General features: G+C 46.8%; 1 protein-coding gene across 1 annotated transcript in view; it reads left to right on the top strand.

The window, feature by feature from the left end:
- Window positions 1–805: 805 nt before the first annotated feature.
- DNAJC11 (DnaJ heat shock protein family (Hsp40) member C11) overlaps window positions 806–20,978 on the top strand; it is a 163,226-nt gene continuing 143,053 nt past the window's right edge. The window contains exon 1 of the mRNA XM_088447767.1: window positions 806–953. Within this exon, the coding sequence (XP_088303893.1) occupies window positions 882–953 (72 nt within the window). The 5' untranslated portion in view covers window positions 806–881. The remainder of the gene's footprint in view (window positions 954–20,978) is intronic.

Raw genomic sequence — 20,978 nt, 5'->3', positions numbered from 1 at the left:
GAACAATTTGAAGATTTGTTACCCGATCTTAAGGTGCATATCCACTAGCAGATAGTGGAACGACAGTACGATTACAACATTGTAATGGTACACTCGTTCCTCTTCCCCTGCAGTTCCTACACTGAACAATGGGTCATTCAGTGTAGGCACCCTCCCTCATCCCTGAACATGGTCAATCTGTCTTTATCGGCAGATTTACCGGCATGTTCAGGTGATGATGGATGTCGAAAACGAACAGTGGGAGCGCTTCAGTTTTGCATGATGCATGCACGATTAATGAGCGATTGAACAATTACGATGTCGTAATCATTCAAATGCTCTGTTTAATCATCTACTGGATACGCGGCTTAAGGATTTCCCAATCTACTGTAGCAATCTGCGCCCATACATTATAGATCTTTTTCAGGGATTTGCAGATCATTTTCAGCAAACACAGATCTGCCATTCTTGAAAGGCCCATCATTTTACAAGTAACGGTCTACAAATCTGCTGATCATGTCCATACACTAGCGATTTACAGCCCCAATCCATCTGTGACAACCAACATGTTGGACAATCTGATTGAACAATTCCAATCACTTTTTGGCTGCAATCTGCGATCTGTGAAGCCCATACATTGCAGATTTTTATACACAATCGATTGCAAATTGCAGAATTTCCACCATCGATTGCTGATGATGTATGGGGGGCCTATAGCATAAGTTGTAATTGTTTGCTAGACATGTCTATGCACAAGGGAATTCGCGCCGGAGCTGTCCAACTGCTGCATCCAGCACAATCCATGTAATTCCAAGCCAGTGCTGTAGGTGTCGCTGTGATATTCCCGCCCGGCTACTGTAAGTTACCGGCGGACTCGGCGAGCGAGGTGAAAGGTTGTGAAGATGGCGGCGGCCTTGATGGATGAGGACTTCGATAACGATGACTATTACTCGCTGTTAAACGTCAGGAGGGAGGTGAGCCGTCCTGCGGGAGACAGGCCGCTCTCTGCCGGGGTGTGTGGCTGGGAAGGGCAAGGAGAGGGCGGCCGGCTGGATAGTACGAGCCGGCATAGTGCGGTGACCCGGGAACTGTCACCTGGGTGACACGGGGCGCTGGTTGCATGTGGCCGGCCGGAGCCCTGCCCGTAATTTTCATCGAAGTGTGACCGCATCGCAGGGGCTCCGGCAGCGGATGTGCTGGTGTCATTACACGTGGGGAGTTCTGGGGTCACGGTGTAGGTCATAGACTGCCCCCGCCCAGTATGTATATCCGCCCCACTATACATGCCTCCCTGTCCCCTCCAATGTACAGCTCTCCTCCTGCCTCCAGTATACATCTCACACCAATATATAGATCATCACTGTTCCCTAAAATACACTGCCACCCAATATATATCATAGTTACCAATGTATCTCCCCCTGCCCCAATATAAATGTCCACACTGCCCCCCCCCCCACAATGCTCAATGTTCCAATATACAGCTCTCCCCTGTACCTCCTAATATACCGCTCTTCCAAGCCCCCCTAACATACACTCCCTGTCGCTCAATATATAGATCTCGGCTACCCCTTATAAACGTCTTTCCCCTGCTCCCTCAATACACTACCACAGTACACATCTATGCCCCCAATATACATCACTCTGCTGTTGTCCCACTCGCTTTATCCCAGCATGGAGCCCCACTTGCTTCATTCACCCCCTTATACTGGTTCATTCACTTAGGGGTCTATTTACTAAGCAGTGTTAGGAGACAGAGTGAAAAGTGATAAGGTGCCAGCCAATCAGCACCCAACTGTCATCTCACAGGCTGTTTGAAAAATTACAGGAGCTGATTGGCTGGTACCTTATCACTTTTCACTCTGTCTCCTAACACTGCTTAGTAAATAGACCCCTTAATTTCATCGTTCGTGTTTTTGCCACCCCGCTCCCTTCACCTCTGTATTCACCCCCCTGCTGCTCTGCTCACCTCATCACACCATTCACCTCCCTGCCGCTCCACTCCCTTCGTCTCTCCCACTGTTCACTCTGCTGCCGTTGTACTCGGTTTGTCTCTCCCACCGTTCAGCCCCCTGCTGCTTTACTAACCTTATCACACAATTTACCCCCATCCTACTCCACTCGCTTCGTCCCACCCACTTTTCACCCCTCTGCCATTCTGCTTGCTTCGTCCCACCCACCATTCACCTCTATGCTGCCCCACTTCTTTCCCCTCACCCACAATTCACCTTTCTCTCACCCACAATTCACCTCTGTCATCCCATTCACTTCCTCTCACCCGCCATTCATCATTTATTCCTCTTCCAACAGTAATTACTCCCCAATATTCATCCCTCTGTCACCCTACTTTATCCTAAAGGAGCATACACACTAGACGATATGCTCCCTGAACGGCATCGTCTAGTGTGTCCCTGGCAGGGTGTGCTCAGTGACGTTCATGACATTGAGCACACCCGCTGAACGATATCATTAACGATATCGTTCAGCACCGGGCTCTCTCCCCCATTCCCCAACATGCAGCAACCTGACAATATCGTCAGGCTGGCCTGCGTGTTTGTCAGATGAACGATAAAGACGAATGACCTGCGGGAACGAGCATCGATGGTCGTTCGTCGTTATCGTTCTTCGTGTAGGTGAAAAAATGGACGATTAAGTGAACGATAATGTTATCGTTCAGTCGTCCACTTTAATCGGCCAGTGTGTACGCACTTTAACAGTCACTCCTCTTCCTCCCCATGTCACTCACTTCACCTCTTTATCGAGCACAGATCACAGCATACAGTAAGTACCAAAGAATATCACACCACATACCGGCCAGTACAGATAACAGGTGCATGGGTTGGGCACCTTGCTGAAGCTAGCAGGAGTCTTGGCAGGTAGTTGATTTAGTACTCAATAATTCTGTACCCAACGAATGGGCGAGCAATCAAAGGGCCCGATTCATTACGGATCGTAACTGCGATTATGCATGCAGATGGCCGATTGTTGCGTACTGCGCATACATCACAGTGTGCATGTGCAAAGACTCCACTGCGATCACACAGATCCATTGCAGAGTGATGGACAGGAAGTGAGTGTTTGGGGGTGTTGATGGGGGGGGGGTCTGCAAAATGCAGGCGTGCCAGTTCATTTGAACGCCGTTACAGGGCGTGCATAAATTAGACACTGCGATGCCATATGCAGCTTGAGCTCTCACTGCGTACCGAAAGGTTAGCAATTTCTGAGTAAGGTCTGACATTGTGCGCGGGGCTCCGATCTTACCCCATGGTTTGCAGTCTTGCAAGGTATTACGGATGTGTGTAAGGAGAAGTGGACGTCCTTATCTTGGGCTGCAATGGCACAGCGATCGCAAACATCATATTTTTCGCAGTGGGACTGCGTGCGTGATGGCAGCTGCGATCCGTAATGAATCAGGCACAGAGTCGGCGTCGCAAAGGAGTGAAGCTTTGGTAACATGGAGGGTTCAAGGGAAGAACAAAGAGCCCAGCCCGTAAGATCCTACATACTAAGGGGAAGGGGTGAACTGGGAAAGACACACAGTGGAAGGTTTAAGGAGAAACTATTGCGTTACGGGCTGGTTGGTATGCTTAGATAAAAAGGTATACCCCCTCCCTCTCCACCTCTCATTGTACCCCACCTCTCTCACATTTTTCCTTCGTCCCCTGTCCCACCTCACTTCGCCACACCATCCACCATACTGACCCCTTACAGCTCTCTTCAACTTTGCAATCCTCCGCCGCCCCACCTCACTCCATTTACCCCTCAAGTCATCACTGTGGCTTTGCACATCAATCCTGTGCTGGCGTTTATACCCCTCCCCACTACTTCTGCTCTCTCCTCCTTTCATTCCTCTGCAAGAATTTTTTTTCATATTCTTCGATACTGGCATGTTAAGTACACTCTCTATATATGGCCTTTTAGTGGCACTGTATAGGGGTTGTTTATTTACACAGTTTAGTATTAGCAGATTGCCAGTAATTCTCGTGCTTGATCTGGTGTGATGTAGACCCCAGTGGTGATCACACTCTTCTCCCTAGAGAAACCAGGATTATGTGTCAAATGTCCGCCGCTGTAAGTAGTCTCTCCTGTAGTCCTGCTATTGTTGTTTCCTGTTAGCGCGGCCATTATATCGTACAAAGCCGCATCTGTACACTCCTACTTCTGCAATGGAGCTACAGCTACTTCCGGTCAGAACTATGAAGAAAACTCTCGGTAATGACTTAATTAATCGCGGCATTAGTACCATGGCCCAAAATGTTCTGTATGTTGCCAGTGGGCTCTATATTGTGGCACGAGGTTGTTATGTTAGTACAGATGTGTCCACATCTATCCTCTGTGCGCCACAAGTTGTGGTACACAACGTGCGAGCGTCGTGAAACTCTGTAGCGCCAGTGTCTTTTTGTGCGACTTCTTACCTTCAGTTGTATCCTATTCACATGGCGATGCGAACAGCAAGCACAAGCAGCTTCTGCTGATTACAATAATATGCGGCATGCCTATGTTCTGTGTGCGACTGCGTGTGTATCTGCATGCTAAATGTTACGTTACAGTGTCAGTGGCTTGGAAGGCTAGATGTATGTATACACATCTGTAATGAGGCTTTGCTGTGCTATGTATATAGTCTATGAAAACTTGTCACATACCCCTGATCCAATCATTTTACTTGACAGGTTCACTAATATTTATGAGACTGTAGCCTATTCGTCTGACCAGGAGCCAGTCATTTCATGAATAGAAGTCCGGCCTCATGTGATGTCGATGGTCTCTAATAAATTGATTGGTTCCAAACTCACTCCTCCCTCAAAATGGATACCTCCACCTTGTTTAGCTGACAGGTTCACTCAAGCACTCATTTACCACAATGTATGGCTAGGCAAATCCTGAGCTACGTAATGCACCTTAGCAACCCCAGCACGCCCCTGATTTTGTGCTCTGTGTGTGTGTGTGTGTGTGTGTGTGTGTGTGTGTGTGTGTATGTATGTGTATATATTAGGGGTGAGCGGGTTTGGATTTCTGAAATCCGAACCCCCCCGATCCGAGGCCGATCCGAGTCAGGCTCGACTTTTCCCGCCTGACTCGGATCTGAAATCGAGGCAAAACGTCATCATCCCGCCTTCCGGGTCTCGCGGGTTTTGGATCCTATATAAGGTACCCGCGTCGGCGCCATTTTCTCACTCGGCTGTGGACAGTGAAGAGGGAGGGTGGGAGTTAGGGCTGGCTAGGCTGTGCAGTGTAGTGTTGTGCTGTGCTGCGCTGTGCTGCTGTTGTCCATAGGGGCTGTGTCCACTACTTCAAAGTCCATAGGGGCTGGCTGGACTGTGTTGTGCAGTCAGTTGTCCATAGGGGCTGTGTCCACTCCAAAGTCCTGTGCAGTGTCCCAGTCCTAAAGGGGTGCTGTAGTGTTGTCCAGGGGGTGCTTTGTCCGTCAGGGGTGCTCCCCCCAAGTGCTAAAAAAAATAAATATTTTTTTGTGTTTGTGAATTGTGTGCGCAGTAGCCGCACATGCATCAACAAAGTAGTGCCAAGCGTGCGCCTGTGTCCCATAAGTAAAAGGCCGGCTGGCTTGTCCGTTAAAGGGTGCTGTAACCCCCAAAGTACACTCCAAACAAAATAAAAAAATATTTTCTGTGTTTGTGAATTGTGTGCACTGTGGCTGCACGTGCATCAACAAAGGAGCAGCACCAAGCGTGCGCCTGTGTCCCATAAGTGAAGAGCTGGCTGGCTCATTTCTTAAAGGGTGGTGTAACCCACAAAGTGCACTACTCCAGCAAAAATAAAAAAATATTTTCTGTGTTTGTGTGCGCCTTAGCCGCACGTATATATCAATATAACATAAATGGAGGACCAAACTTTCTCAGATAAAAATAAAATAGGGAAAGATCAAGAACCACTTCCTCCTAGTGCTGAAGCTGCTGCCACTAGTCATGACATAGACGATAACATGCCATCAACGTCGTCTGCCAAGGCCGATGCCCAATGTCATAGTAGAGGGCACATACAATCCCAAATGACAAAGTTCAGGAAAATGACCTTGAAAAAAACATTTAAATCATCTGAAGAGAAACGTAAACTTGCCAATATGCCATTTACGACACGGAGTGGTAAGGAACGGCTAAGGTCTTTCCCAATGTTCATGACTAGTGGTTCAGCTTCACATGACGATGGAAGCCCTCCTCCCGCTAAAAAAATCAAACGAGTTAAGCTGGCAAAAGCACAGCGAAGAACTGTGCGTTCTAAGAAGATATCACAAATCCCCAAGCAGAGTCCAAGTGTGGTGGCGGTTGCGATGCCTGACCTTCCCAGCACTGGACGGGAAGAGGTGGCTCTTTCCACCATTTGCACGCCCCCTGCAAGTGCTGAAAGGAGCACCCACAGTCCACTTGCTGATATGCAAATTGAAGATGTCACTGTTGAAGTACAACAGGATGAGGATACTGGTGTAGCTGGCACTGAGGAGGAAGTTGGCGAGGAGGATTCTGATGGTGATGTGGTTTGTTTAAATCAGGCTCCGAGGGAGACAGCTGTTGTCCGTGGGATGAAAAAGCTCATCACGGTCATGCCTGGGCAGAAGACCAAACATTCCACCTCTTTGGTCTGGCAATATTTCTATCCAAATCCGGACAACAACTGTGTTGCCATATGTACCATATGTAAAGGTGAAATAAGTAGGGGTAGGTACGTTAACCACCTAGGAACATTCTCCCTTATACGGCACCTGCAGCGCGTTCATAAAAAGTTACTGTCAAGTTCAGAAACTTTGGCTAAGACCGTAAGCAGTCCAGGGACACCTAAATCCCTTTTTCCTGTTTTATCCAAGGAATCGGTGGATGAGGAGGATGAGGACGACATCTTGCCTCCGTAGAGCCAGTTTGTGCAGGGACACATTAATTGCCAGCTTCTTTTGTGGGGGCCCAAACGAACCAATCTTTTCAGCCACAGTCATGTGGCAGACCCTGGCGCTGAAATGATTAGTTTGTTAAAGTGTGCATGTCCTATTTATACAACATAAGGGTGGGTAGGAGGGCCCAAGGACAATTCCATCTTGCACCTCTTTTTTTTCTTTGCAGTATGTAATGTTTGGGGCCTAGTGTTTCAAACTGCCATCCTGTCTGCCACTGCAGTGTCACTCCTAGATGGGCCACGTGTTTGTGCCGCCCACTCGTGTCGCTTAGCATAGTCATCCAGCTACCTTGGTGCAATCTTTTGGCCATAAAAACAATATTGTGAGGTGTTCAGAATAGACTGGAAATGAGTGGAAATGAAGGTTATTGAGGTTAATAATTGCATAGGAGCAGAAAAACCCACAAATTCTGTGATTTAAGCTGCTTTTATGCTTTTTAAAAAAAAATACAGATCCAAAACACAAAACCCAGAACCCAAAACACGGAAGGGTGGTTTTGGCAAAACCAATCCAGATCCAAAACACGAAGAAAGATCCAGATCCAAAACACAAAACGTCGCCGGTGCACACCCCTAGTGTGTGTGTGTGTGTATGTGTATATATATATATATATAATATATAATTTATTTGTGTGTGTATAATATATAGTACCTTGATTGTGGAAGATACCATTTAATGGCGGAAGCCTTATAGGAGTTCCCGCACGCTGGATCAGCTGTCCGCATTAGCTGGCGCCGTCTCTCTGACCCTGGAAGCGTTGTTCCAAGACTTGTTCCGATACAGAACCCAAACACTGTGTCTGTGTAGTGATGTGGGCTGACGGAGACATTGTTACACAGACACAGTGTGTTCAGGTGCGTATAGGAGCGAATTTTGGAGCAACGCTGCCAGGGCTAGAGATTGTGCCGGCTAGTGCTGACAGCTGATCCAGCGTGCCGGAACTCCTTATATGGCTTGTAATACGCAACTGAAACTTCGGTTGTTCTGTACTTGTGATTTTCACTACTTAAGTTTGCGGTTATGACTAATTTAACAATAGAGGGAGTAAAACAGAAGGACAGTATACTATATAAGGAAGCACTGCATAGTGAAATGTTGGCACAGTCTAATTATTATTATTATTATCATTATTTATATGGTGCCACAAATGTTCCACGGCGCCTTACTTTAGTGCAGTCATCCCGAGTCATACTGCAAGTAGCACCTGGACATGTCCGTTGGAGCTCGTGCTCCCGGTACCAACGGGGGTGGAGGGTGCCCCCCAGACCGTGCCTTTGCCGTGCTGCTGTGTAGGGTGTGTAGTGAGTGTCGGGGAGGGAGCTGCATCATTGCTGTAGCTGTGTGCGCGGAGGGAATCTCTGATTTTTAGTTACTGCTCTGTCTTGCTGGTACTTATTATCTTCCACAAACTTTTATTGCACTTTCGTGTTCCCCACATTTTGTACCCTAACTCCACCATGTGCCAGCTCCACGGGCAGTGGAAGCAATAGGTGCTGCTGTCCTTCGCTGCTATTCTGGCTTCCCATTGTCGATATGGTTACTTGCAGCCTGATGCTGTGTATATGTGTGTTACCCTCCTGTGTGCAGGAAGTACATGTCCTTAGTACACAGGGGGAAGGGGGTGGTAGCCTGAAGCTTTGCCTAGGGTGTAGAGAGAGCTTGCACCGGCTCTGGGGAGCAGACTGGTAGGATGTTGGTGCTGGGGGAGCAGATTGGTAGGATGTTGGTGCTGGGGGAGCAGACTGGTAGGATGTGGGTGCTGGGGGAGCAGACTGGTAGGATGTGGGTGCTGGAGGAGCAGACTGGTAGGATGTTGGTGCTGGAGGAGCAGACTGGTAGGATGTTGGTGCTGGAGGAGCAGACTGGTAGGATGTTGGTGTTGGGGAAGCAGACTGGTAGGATGTTGGTGTTGGGGAAGCAGACTGGTAGGATGTGGGTGCTGGGGGAGCAGACTGGTAGGATGTTGGTGATGGGGGAGCAGACTGGTAGGATGTTGGTGATGGGGGAGCAGACTGGTAGGATGTTGGTGATGGGGGAGCAGACTGGTAGGATGTTGGTGATGGGGAGCAGACTGGTAGGATGTGGGTGCTGGGGGAGCAGACTGGTAGGATGTTGGTGCTGGGGGAGCAGACTGGTAGGATGTGGTTGCTGGGGAAGCAGACTGGTAGGATGTGGTTGCTGGGGAAGCAGACTGGTAGGATGTGGTTGCTGGGGAAGCAGACTGGTAGGATGTGGTTGCTGGGGAAGCAGACTGGTAGGATGTGGTTGCTGGGGAAGCAGACTGGTAGGATGTTGGTGCTGGGGGAGCAGACTGGTAGGATGTTGGTGCTGGGGGAGCAGACTGGTAGGATGTTGGTGCTGGGGGAGCAGACTGGTAGGATGTTGGTGCTGGGGGAGCAGACTGGTAGGATGTTGGTGCTGGAGGAGCAGACTGGTAGGATGTTGGTGCTGGAGGAGCAGACTGGTAGGATGTGGGTGCTGGGGGAGCAGACTGGTAGGATGTGGGTGCTGGGGGAGCAGACTGGTAGGATGTGGGTGCTGGATAGGCCCCTTAACAGTCCAGGCTTTGAGGATAGCCATATTTGAGCACAGGAGTTTTAATTAGTACCTCGGTTATTTTGATTTAACCATCTTTGCTCAAGCCTGGATATCACTAAAACCTGGACTGTTAGTGTGCCTTGAGGACCGAGGTTGGGAAACACTGTGCTAGAAGGTGGGGACAGAAAAAACTACACAGCGGGAACACACAGTAATTGTAACATAGTTATGTGGTCTGCATCTGTATAATGTGCATCTTTCATTAGCAAAACTATCTTTTGACCTGTTTGACAGTGTCAGGTAGCAGCACTATTTCTGCAGGGTCTACGTTTACATATTTAAATATACAGAGCCTTTCATGTACGCTTTACAGTCCTGTAAATATAAACGGTTAATTAGTTTGATTGCGGACGAGCAACAGGCCTCCGGCGTGGCGTGGAGGGGAGCTCACACCGCTGTTGTGGCACTGTGACATTGTTGGTGAGGCTCGTGACCTTGTTTTTGGCAGAAAGGTGCAAACTGCTTCTGCAACAGAATGTGCTTCCCATGTCAATCAATACACAATAATACCATGCTGTCAGTGAGGCTATTACGCGAGCCCTTAGATAAAGCCATTTCTGATCTATGAGAATGACACCCTACTACTGCCTGCGTTAACTGTTGCATCGACCAGAGAGTTTTATTTGCAGCATTGCTGAAAGTTGCACTAAAACCATAGCAACCAATCGGCAATTAGCTTTGTTCAGTGCATGCAAATGTCTGATTGGTTGCTGGTGGTGTAATGCAGGTTAGCACGTTTGAGCAGTGTTTGTAAAAGACCCTTAATGTAATGATAATGAAAGAACAACATTTTAAGTTTACTAATTTTTCTTTTATTCTTAAGTAAATGTTTAATCATTTGCATAAATTATGCATAACAAGGGTATTTGCTTAATTGAACTGAAAGAACTGAACCCAAAATCTATGAAGCATTCAGTGCTCCTCTCCCTACAGATAATCTATAACACAGGTGAACACATGGTGAACTCTATTCCGATACTTAAACTATACATTTTGGGTGGAGTTCTATAGAAACATGGATAGGGGCTGCCATGTGCTTTCTCAGCCACGATAAATATATGAACACAGTACTTGGCTTTACATTGTCATGAAAAATGTAAGCGTTCTATACCCATATTAACCCCACTGATTTATTAGGGCTGGTGACGCCACTGTGGTACAGGGCACAAAGTTATAGTCTGAATTCTTTTGGAATTTTTGGTTCGGCACAGAAAATGTCTGCCTCCAATGTGATTTAGGTTATGGATACACTTACATGTAATATAGGGCCTGATTCAGAGCCACTCGTAAGCGGCAGCTCGTTCGCTCCGAGCGATGTTTGCCCAACTGCGCATGCGTACGGATCGTTATACGCATGCGCGAACCAGTCAGTGCGGTCGAAATTCATGTGTTCGCAAAATAGCGAATGCCTGCTAATTTGAGTGACAGAATGAGGCGTATGTGGGTGGTAACAGGGGAAGGCGCTTGAAAACGGGGAGTGGAAATCCGATCGCAGGCGTGCTTAAAGGTCAAAACGGGCGTTTTAAGGGAGTGCATAATTAATCCAGCAGCGTCATTGACCACGTCACTTGGTTTTTTTAACTCAGAACTGCTCGCAAAATAGTGGTTGAAAAAACCAACCACAAGAATAGCGAGCAGTTCATACGCTGGTCGATGTACTCGATTAATCTAATAAATAGCGGACATGACGTATGGTACGAGCGGCCAGGGGGCGTATTTTTCAAATTTACGTTCGCATGTTTTGCTCGCTCGTTCAGACTTAGAGGCGTGAACAGACCGCAAAGTGCGAACGGTTCATTTGAATAGCCACCCCTTTTTAGAAAACAAATGACCGCAAATAGCGAGCGGCTCTGAATGAGGGCCATAGTGTTCATTCTAGCACTGTACACCTGTCACAACCCGTGCAGTTCCTCTTTCCTGCCTGGGGTATCGCTCTCTGGTCTGGTGCTTCTAGCACCCTCAGCTGATGCAACAACCTGCTGAGCTACAGTCCAGAGTGTGCTAGAAGCACCAGAGCGGAGAGCAACACCCCAGGCAGGAAAGAGGAACTGCACGGGTTGTGATGGGTTCCAGAAAGGACACTAATAGTGTTCACTCTAGCTCCGGTGACAGGCAGGGTGCAGGAGCTAGAGAGGACACTTCCGCGCGTGCCTGAAAAGGGGGCGTGTCTAAGACACGTCCCCTTTTCATCACTCTTGGGGGTTTGCCATGCAGCCCTCAAGCGCTGCCGACAGGTAGAATAGATACCGGGCACATACACCCAGCGTCTATTCACCGGTGGTGACCGGGTCACCACGCATTTTCCCACCCGCGGGACACTGCGACCCGTGGGTGAAGACGGCACCCGCAGGCTGTCTTAGCAAGGCGGTGAGGGCATGGCGCTTTTTGCCCTTCAGAAGGAGGGCAGGGCGCAGCGCCCCACTGAAACAGCCTAGCGGGAACGCTAACTATTAAATACAGTATATCCAGGCAGATAGGATTTGATATGGTAGTATAGGAAATGAATTTGACCTCCTGCCTATATTCGAGATTGTGTAAGGCTGGGTACACACCTGGGTGACTTCTCCGCCCCACCAAGGGGTCCGCTGGCCGGTTGGAAAGCCAATACACACTTACCAATCTGCAGCTTTATGTGACATCACACCTGGGCGGGTATTTAAATTTGTCCACCCAGTTGAGATGTCAGTGTCTGTGGTCCCTGCAGCCAGTGCACAGGTGCTCGGCAGGTCTCCCTTACAGCCAGATGCGCTAATATATCTGCAAGATATATTGGCAACGGATGTGCTGCAGTGTATGTGAACATATTGTCTGTACACACGGACAGATGCACTATGCGATATGTTGTCCGTAAGGCATGCTGTGTCTACCCAGCATAAGTTTATTGGCTTACGTGGAAGTGATGGGTTATTGCATGCGTTCAATTTCCACTGCAGTCTAAATGGTTTTCCATGATTGGATCTGTGCACATGTATTAACCACCTGAACGGTGGCAGTGGTGCCAAATTCTTTTTTCACCCCATGGCGCATACCATACTTCTAAGTGGCCCATTTTGCGTCTTTTGTACAGATTACGGAACATTTATAAAAACTGAAGAAAATAAAAAATATAGTTGTTCTACGTCACTGTTGAGGTGCCCACACATATAGCGATGTGCACACGATCAGCCGATGTGCACGATTTCCCTTGAAACTCTTCCCCGGCAGCTCTGCACACGATGAGCCAATGTGTATGATTTGTGTACGATTTCCCTTGAAACTCTCCCCGGCAGCTCTGCACACGATTTGGTGTCCAATCTTCATACGATCTCTCCAGCATCCAGACTGTCACAGTGCATCGCGTCCTAGATTGTCAGATCTGCCCTACTGCACGGCAGATCTGACGATGTGATGTGCGACCAGCGGGGACGCTCATGGCATCGTGATCGTGAGTGGGGACTCACGATTTACTCAAGATTTGGCCATATTTTACACGATTTGTCGTCACGATTCGTCAAAATCGGCCAAATTGTGTAAAATGTGTGTGGGGCCAGCTTTACAGTCTATCCGCAAGTTCCATAAATGTCTCTACCATGTCCGGCAAAAAGTGTGGTTCTAAACCCCACCACCAGCCTTAGCAATCAGCACGTTTTAGTTTCCTGGCTGAGACATTGCAAGGGATGAATGTGTCTTTGACTCTCCTGATATTCTGTCCTAACGCTGAGCGCATGCAATGACCCAAAGCAGCTGCAATGTCCGATAATGTCCCTTTTAACATGAATAAGATTCTTATAGGGCATGGTGGAGGATCTTGCGGGTTGGTAGATGATGACGGTCATCCGGAATGTACAATACAGTATGTGCAGCGAGGACAGAAATCGGGCACTCCTGGAATTGCAGTAAAACGGACTGCATTGTTTATTAGTATAGAAAGGGATGCAAAGGCGGGATGATACAAAGGGCAAACCGCACTTCCTCTCCCATCAATGATAAAACGCAATGTAGCTGAAACACACTAAAGTAAACAGTCCGTGAGAACTGTAAAAAGGCAATAAATATCGCTGTAGAGAATGTGCAATGTATAATAACTGCATGGGTGGTTGTGCAGATTAGTACCGATCCAATCAATGTCTTGTTAACCAGATCCTGACATGGATGAAAAACCGTCTGCGTATAAATACAAATACGTTTGGCAGCAGTTCGTTATAGTGTGATAAATGTGGGACGTAGACAGAGAGGTTATCTCTCTCAAAAAAAAATACACAACGTCGATGCTGATCGGGGTACGTAGGCAAACAGGAGGAGCCGCTGAACGCTCAGAGGTCACATCATCTCATCCCGACAATATAACCCCATGTCATTACGCATATTTAAACAATGGAGAAGATAAAGGCCTGCGTGTTGTTATTTTCCAACCGAATAGGTCCAAGGAAGTCACCTGGCCGCTCAGTCCGACCAGCAAACAGCAGAATTGTATTCAGTTTGGCTACCTAGGATTGCGCCCAAATTTGATCAGTGAAATTGTCACCCGGATCCTAAATAGATAGCTTAGTGAGGTGCTGAAAGGCAGTGTGGGGTGCACATGGAAATGCTGTTGCTTCAAAAAGCTGTTTGTACGTAGGCAGAGACATTGCCCACTGGCATAACAATCGGTTGGGCAGAGCAAGCAATTATTAACGATCTTCCGATTTGGAATGGAGTCGGAGTTGCCTTGAACACACACTCCAACAGGGGAGCAAAGATGTGAAGGCCAAACGTGTCTGTTTCTCTCTAGGCTTTAAAATTAGTTTTGTATTAAATTGATGTGTCCGTTGGGATTGCGTTTGTGTCCGTATGCGGCAGGCCTGTTGTTTGTCAATGTGGAACGCTTTTGAGAAAAATAGGAACTTTGGGCCTGATTCAGAGCCGCTCGAACGATGTGTATGCAAATTGCACAGCAACGCATTAGCACGCCCAGTATTTCTTCGAGCGCGATCACATAGTGTATGCAGACGCCCACCAGCCTGTCTTAAGATGCCCACTTGTGCATGTCATGTCCAGGAAGTGTATGCAACCATCGGTACATCGGATGCCATCGCAGCGCTTGAGGTTGACCATACCCTGCCGCAAGCCCCTCGAGCACTTCAGTGTAAGAACCAGCCAGGTGACGTGTACTATGACGCTGTCTTATAATTATAATGCACACCACTAAAACGCCATTGAGATGCTCATGCATGCCTGTGTTTGCACCTCCACTCCCCCGTTTTTAATGGCCAGCCCCTGTTACCACCTACAAACGGCTTCTCCTGTCACTCACTCTGCTGGGCTGTCTATGCGCAGCGAGCGAATGCTTTGTGAACTTTCGCTAAGGTATACGCATGTGCACAATGCATACACACTGCATACCATCGGCAGCAGCGAGAGTATGCATCTTAGCGAGCGTGTCTGAATGAGCGCCTTTATTCCTTGGGAGTAATTACTGATCACTTGGCCTTTTTTAAATCTTGTCTGTTGACAATTTCCCGGCAACTGTCAGTGTTTTCTAGTAGCTATAAATAAAGGAATTCTTGTTGCCAATCTTATGCGTTTGGAGACGTAAAGGGAATTGACAGAAGCACACAGGAAGGTCAAGCGAAAAAATAGGTTCTATACATCATGGGCAGGAAAAATAATGCAAACTTAAGGCATAATGAAGCCTCAGATACAATGTCTCAACACTGCATATTCAAACTTGTCTTGGTATTGACGAATATATTTCTACCATCCTACTTTTTTTGGGGGGGTGGTGAGGGGGGGCCGAAATACATACGTTTGGCTGACTGGTGACAGGTGTTGATATAATATCTCAGCGAATTGAGCCAGGAATATCAATAGGTTGTAATTTAACGTGAAAAGTACTGAGGTCAACATAAAGAGAAGTCTTTCACTGTGACAGACGAGAATAAGTCAAAATGAATAAAACATGGCGAGGATGAGAGGATAGGATCTGTCCCTCTGCCAGATGTGCCCTGTGGGCCTGTACTTCAGATGTGCCCTTCTTGGAGTTGGTTTTAAAGCTGAAGAATAAAGAGGGGCCCTTAGTTTATCTGAATATAGACTTTTGATGTCTGCTTTATATGCTTCCGAGCAGCCACAGTTGAAAATCCCCACTGACCACACAGACGTACTCCACCCAATACTGATGCCCTGCCGGCCTTGAGATATTCGGTGATCGTTGTCATCTTAAAGCGGAACAACAACATTATTAAATGGCTTCATTTAAAGTGCATCCAGCTCCCCGATTTAGCATCTGATTCAGTGGTGCATTGCCAACGAATTATTACTGTAGCGTGCTGGCCAATGAGTGCAAGCAACACACCGCAGGAATGCTATGACCCTGCACACAGTTGGAAGACTGTAATTCGGTCCTTACAGGGAATTCCACCATCCGGCTGGTGCTACATGTATTCCAGTATCTTCTACCTCTCTCACTTCAGGCTTTGCAGCCACGTATTTACATAATGAGGCTCACTTGTTTATGTTGCCCTGGGATACAGTCTTGCATCAGAAAGAATTATGGGCCTGATTCAGAGCCGGACGCTCGTTCTAAAAAAAGGGGCTGGATATTTAAATTGAGCGCTCGCTCTTTGCGGTGTGTTGACGCCTCTATGTCTGAGCGAGTATACGAAAAATGCGCTCGCTATTTTGTAAAGACGCCCCTTTGCCGTTCGCATCCTACGTCATCTCCGTTATTTATTAGATTAACTGGGATCATCGAAAAGGCATCTGAACTGCTCGCAGTGCTTGTGGTAGGTTTTTCTTACCGCTATCACTGCGAGCAGTTCAGGCTAAAAGACAACCAAGTGACGTGGTCGATGACGCTTCTTTACTAATTATGCACTCCCATTAAACGCCCTTTTGACCGTTTGGCACGCCTGCGTTCGGATCTCCACTCCCCCGTTTTCAAGCACCTTCCCCTGTTACCACCCACAAACGCCTCATTCTGTCAATCAAATTAGCAGCCCCTCACTGTTTTACGAGCGCACGATTTCCGACCGCAATGACTGTTTTGCGCATGCGCATTACGACCCTTATGCATGCGCAGTTGTGCGAATATCGCTCAGAGCAAACGAGCGGCTCTGAATCAGGCCCTGTGTCCGATGAGGCTATGTGCTGTATACAGTGACTCACCATAAGAACATTAATAATGTTTCCTTTTATATAAAGACATGGCTGAAAGACACAGAAAAGTGGCATAACGTGTATTTAATAGTACTTTTTGGGAGGAGCAAACCTACAAGAAAATAAATGAGTCTTATATTTGAAGTCTCGCAGTGTCCTTATATGTCAGAGCATATGCGAGTGATCATGCATGGCAAGGCATCCCCTTCCTCGCTATAAAGACATACCCGCTTTACTTTCATGATTGCATAAACCAGGGGTGTGGAACCTTTTTTTCTGCCGAGGGCCATTTTGATATATATAACATTATTCGTGGGCCTGGTGATGTCATACAGGGGCGGGGCCACAATCGCCGGTGATTACAGCAGTGCCTGGAGCATCCTGAGGATGCTCCGGGGAGCTGTAAGGGCAGCAGCGTGACTGTCTGAAGCGCCCTAAGGACGCTCCAGGCGGCACTGCTGCATAGAGTCTGGCTGCCATTCTAGGCGCCCTGCTAGCCGGATGAGGCTAGCAGAAAAAAGCTCAGAGGGCCAGACCAAATGTTCCCGGGGGCCTTATACAGCCCCTGGGCCGGAGGTTCCCCCATCCCTGGTATAAACCCTATAAATATAAGGAGGTACGTGTAGAGTAGTGTTCTTGACTCAGGGTGCTCTGTGGCTTCTGCAAGTTATCATTTACTAAAGTGTTGTCGTCTTTATCCATGCATAATCTACTATCCTTCTACCGCCTTTGCCATAATGCCTTTGCCATGAAAGGTGTGCTTTTTCAGTGTTTATTACACGTCACCGAATGTTGGCGTCCGTCCGGCACATGATGGTGAGACGGTCGATGGCTGTGCTCTGTGCACTGTCAGAATGAAGCTGCTTTCTGCTGAAAAACTACCTGGAGGGAAGAAGTATGTACAGTATATCACTCCACACCATTAGTACCAGCACTGTGGCAGGAGTCGGTCATTCGCTGGTTTAACCCATGCATGCCCTTGAACTGCAGATGTTTCTGCTTGTGTGGGTTGTAGCATAGTGTGTAAGTTATTTTGTAGTCAGTCTTTATCTTCGGAGTTTCTTTTGAACAACAAATAAAATCTGCATAAAAGTGTAAAATTAATTATAGGACTTAGTCAGCCTTGGTTTACTGAAACGCACTTATTTTCCAGTATTTTGGTGCCTATGAGACCTATGTACTAAGCTTTGACGGGAGCGAAGTACCAACCAATCAGCTCCTAACTGTCACTTTTACAGGCTGTGTTTGAAATATGACAGGAGCTTGGTTGGTTGGTACGTTATCTCTCTCTCCAAGGCTTCGTGCATAGACCCCTATGTTCTCTGTGTATGGAGTGGTGGGCTAATAGTGTGCCTCCTTGTTTCCACACAGCTGGCTGGATATAGGACTCAGCTACTGAATAGTTAAATGGAAAGGACTGTGGGGCCTTATTTGCACATTACGGGCTATATGCAGACTTACGCAAATAGACCGCAGTTGCATTCACGGAAGAAAACCGCATTGCAAAAATATAGTTCTGTGCACTAGGTAACAGAGTTGGATGCGTCTTGTGGTGCACTGTGTGCCTACGCTTATGTCCAGCCCTGCACTGCCTGCAGTTGCCTACGTGAGAGTGCCCCATTACAGCCTGGTTACGCCTCTTCAGTTGCACGTTCAGATGCGCTTGAAATATGCACGACTCTGCGTCACCACAACTGTACTTACATTTGTTTCTGCAGCATGTACAGTGCAAAAACAGGCAAGATATACTCGTCAAACAAGTTTATGTTCAATTCTGCATCAAGCCCTGAAAATAATGTTCTTGCTCTTTTGGAGTGGTGGTTGGCAATCAGACAGACGTCAGTGAATTTGATGTGTGCGGTGTGTATAGTAGAATTATCCCCAGGGTACATTACTTTCCCATACAGTAGGTCAGGTATGTTAGATACCCTCAAATAGGAAGTGCATATAACTAAATAATGCATTTTAGTTTATCATGTCATTTTCACATATAGATCCTATGGAGGGGAATCAATGACTGGCAATGTGCCGCCAGACATTGCCGCGATGCCGGACTGCGTACATAACTGGTAATTACGGTAGCCTATACATAGCAAGTTTTCCTACGCTCCTCTACAGGGTGCGAAGCAAAACTTGCAGTGAAGAAGGACACTGTTTGGCATACTGGCAAATCCGCATCGATTGCCAAGAATTCTATCCCACCCCCCCCCCCCCCCAAATGTGTCTGAGATATTTAACCATTTGAAAACAGTTGACATATCCATTAAAGTGGTTATAACATACTTCACAGACCTATAATCTTTATATTCTGGAAGTATACAGTGATTCTGATTTATATGCTGTTTGTAGACTGCAGGCACGCTTTAACGCTGTGGACACTCTAATATCTGCATGTACTGTGGCATTGTTGTGTTAGTGTTTGTAGTGTCTATGAGGGTGAGCATAGTGTCACCACTGATGTTAGTAATGTAACGTCTTTGTTATGTAGTAGTGACTCGTGTACACAGACGCGCTTCACACACTGGCAGAACTTATGATCTTATATTTTTGGCCTGAGGCTTGGAGAGATAAAGTGACTCGCCCAAGGTTACTGTGAAAGCGAGTTGGCTGTCCGTGGTCTTGTCTCCCTGTCGCAGCCAGTGCTCTTATTGCATTGTCACTCCTGTCTGTGTCAGTTTTTTCCATGATTTATATTTTGGCTCAGTAACTCCTGATCGGTGCTGAATTGAGAACCCGCAGCTGAAAATAACTGGTGTATCCCCGACAGGCTGCCCGTTCCCCAAAGTCTTTATTATTGATGGTAGATGGGTTTCCTTTAAGCAGTAATATATATATATATATATATATATATATATATATATATATATAGTGCGCAGAGAGAGCGCCTATCCAGTAAATAAGTTTGTGAGACACACACTCATCTGTGGATTCTATTAACACATCCCAATTATTCTATCCCCACAGGAATTGGAAGGGTGTGGTATGCCAGACCAACAATGTAAAGATCGACAGTCAATAGGTCGACACCAGATTGTTGACAGGTGCAAAATGTCAACTGACAAAAGGTCGACGTTTTTTTTTTTTTGTCATTTTACTTTAAAGCTGCATACACACACAACGATTTTTTGAACAATATCGTTTAACGATAATCGTTGGAAAAAATCGTTCACTTTCTGAGTCAAACGATGGACGATAATCGTTCATGCGCGTTCACGCTTGTAGTTTGTAGTTCAGTCAGACTTGTCAACTCAACGATTTTCATTAAGGGAATATGCAAAAATCGTTTGTAGTTCAAAAAAATCGTTCATTACACTTTAAAAAATGACAGATAATCATTGGTAACAAAATCGTTGTGTGTGTATGCAGCTTAACCCTCCCCCTTGTGTGGACATTTTAACCATGTCGACCATCTGGTGTCGACATATTGACTGTCGACCTTTACATTGTTGATCTCCTACCAAGATACCTATTTGGTAAGGTGAATTGATTATTTTTAGGCTGCTTAACCTTTAAATCGATAGTTTTTTTTACATGACTTTAAGATTTGGAACATGAAAAGCAACATAGGCCGGGGCCATGGTGCAGTACCTTGTCGGCTTACCCGTGCCTAGTGCCTGCTTGTTATGGTACTGTGCTGAGTGCATTTCCCGTGTAGTGTTTGTCCTGCCCCAAGAGCCGGGTATAATTTGTCAGCAGTGGAGCAGGGACAAATGATGACCGACCAAGTCTAGCCTTGTTCCTTGCATGCCAGCTGACTAATGCTGATGGGTTTATTTTCTGAGTTGCAGCAAATGGTGCCACTTATCTCTGTCCCAACAACTCAGTCATTTTAATGCTGGCGCTGATACTTGACATTCATCAGAGTTTGTGTTTGCAAAGAGTTACAGAGTTTGCTGTGGTATGTGTGTGTGTGTGTGTGTGTGTGTGTGTGTGTGTGTGTGCATATATAAATATATATAATGTGTGTATATTTGCCCCACTGCTCCATGGGAGGTTTCTATCCTCCCTGAGCTCGCCTTAGGACCCTGCTTTACGGTTTGACAGTTGTACCGCCCCAGCCAAACTCCCCACCTGCCACTATTGTGTGTGTGTGTATGTGTGTGTGTATATATATATATATATATATATATATCTATATATATTTATTTATATATTACACACACACGTCTCCCTCACACACTTGCAGCTTTCATTTTGTGGAATGTTCTCACCTCTCAGGAGTCATATGGGGAAGCTGTGACTATGCATTGGTGTATTGTGATTTACCCTGGTGAGTGCAAGGTCATGTTACTTCCTCCTACTTATTAATGTTGTATTCTGGATCTCACAGCTGTTTATATGTAACAATATAGGCCCCGATTCAGCAGCGATCATAATTGCAACTATG

This window comes from Taudactylus pleione, unplaced genomic scaffold, assembly GCF_031769625.1.
Source record: "Taudactylus pleione unplaced genomic scaffold, aTauple2 ptg000437l, whole genome shotgun sequence".
Classification (NCBI taxonomy): domain Eukaryota; kingdom Metazoa; phylum Chordata; class Amphibia; order Anura; family Myobatrachidae; genus Taudactylus; species Taudactylus pleione.
This window is presented reverse-complemented; position numbering and strand designations above follow the sequence as displayed.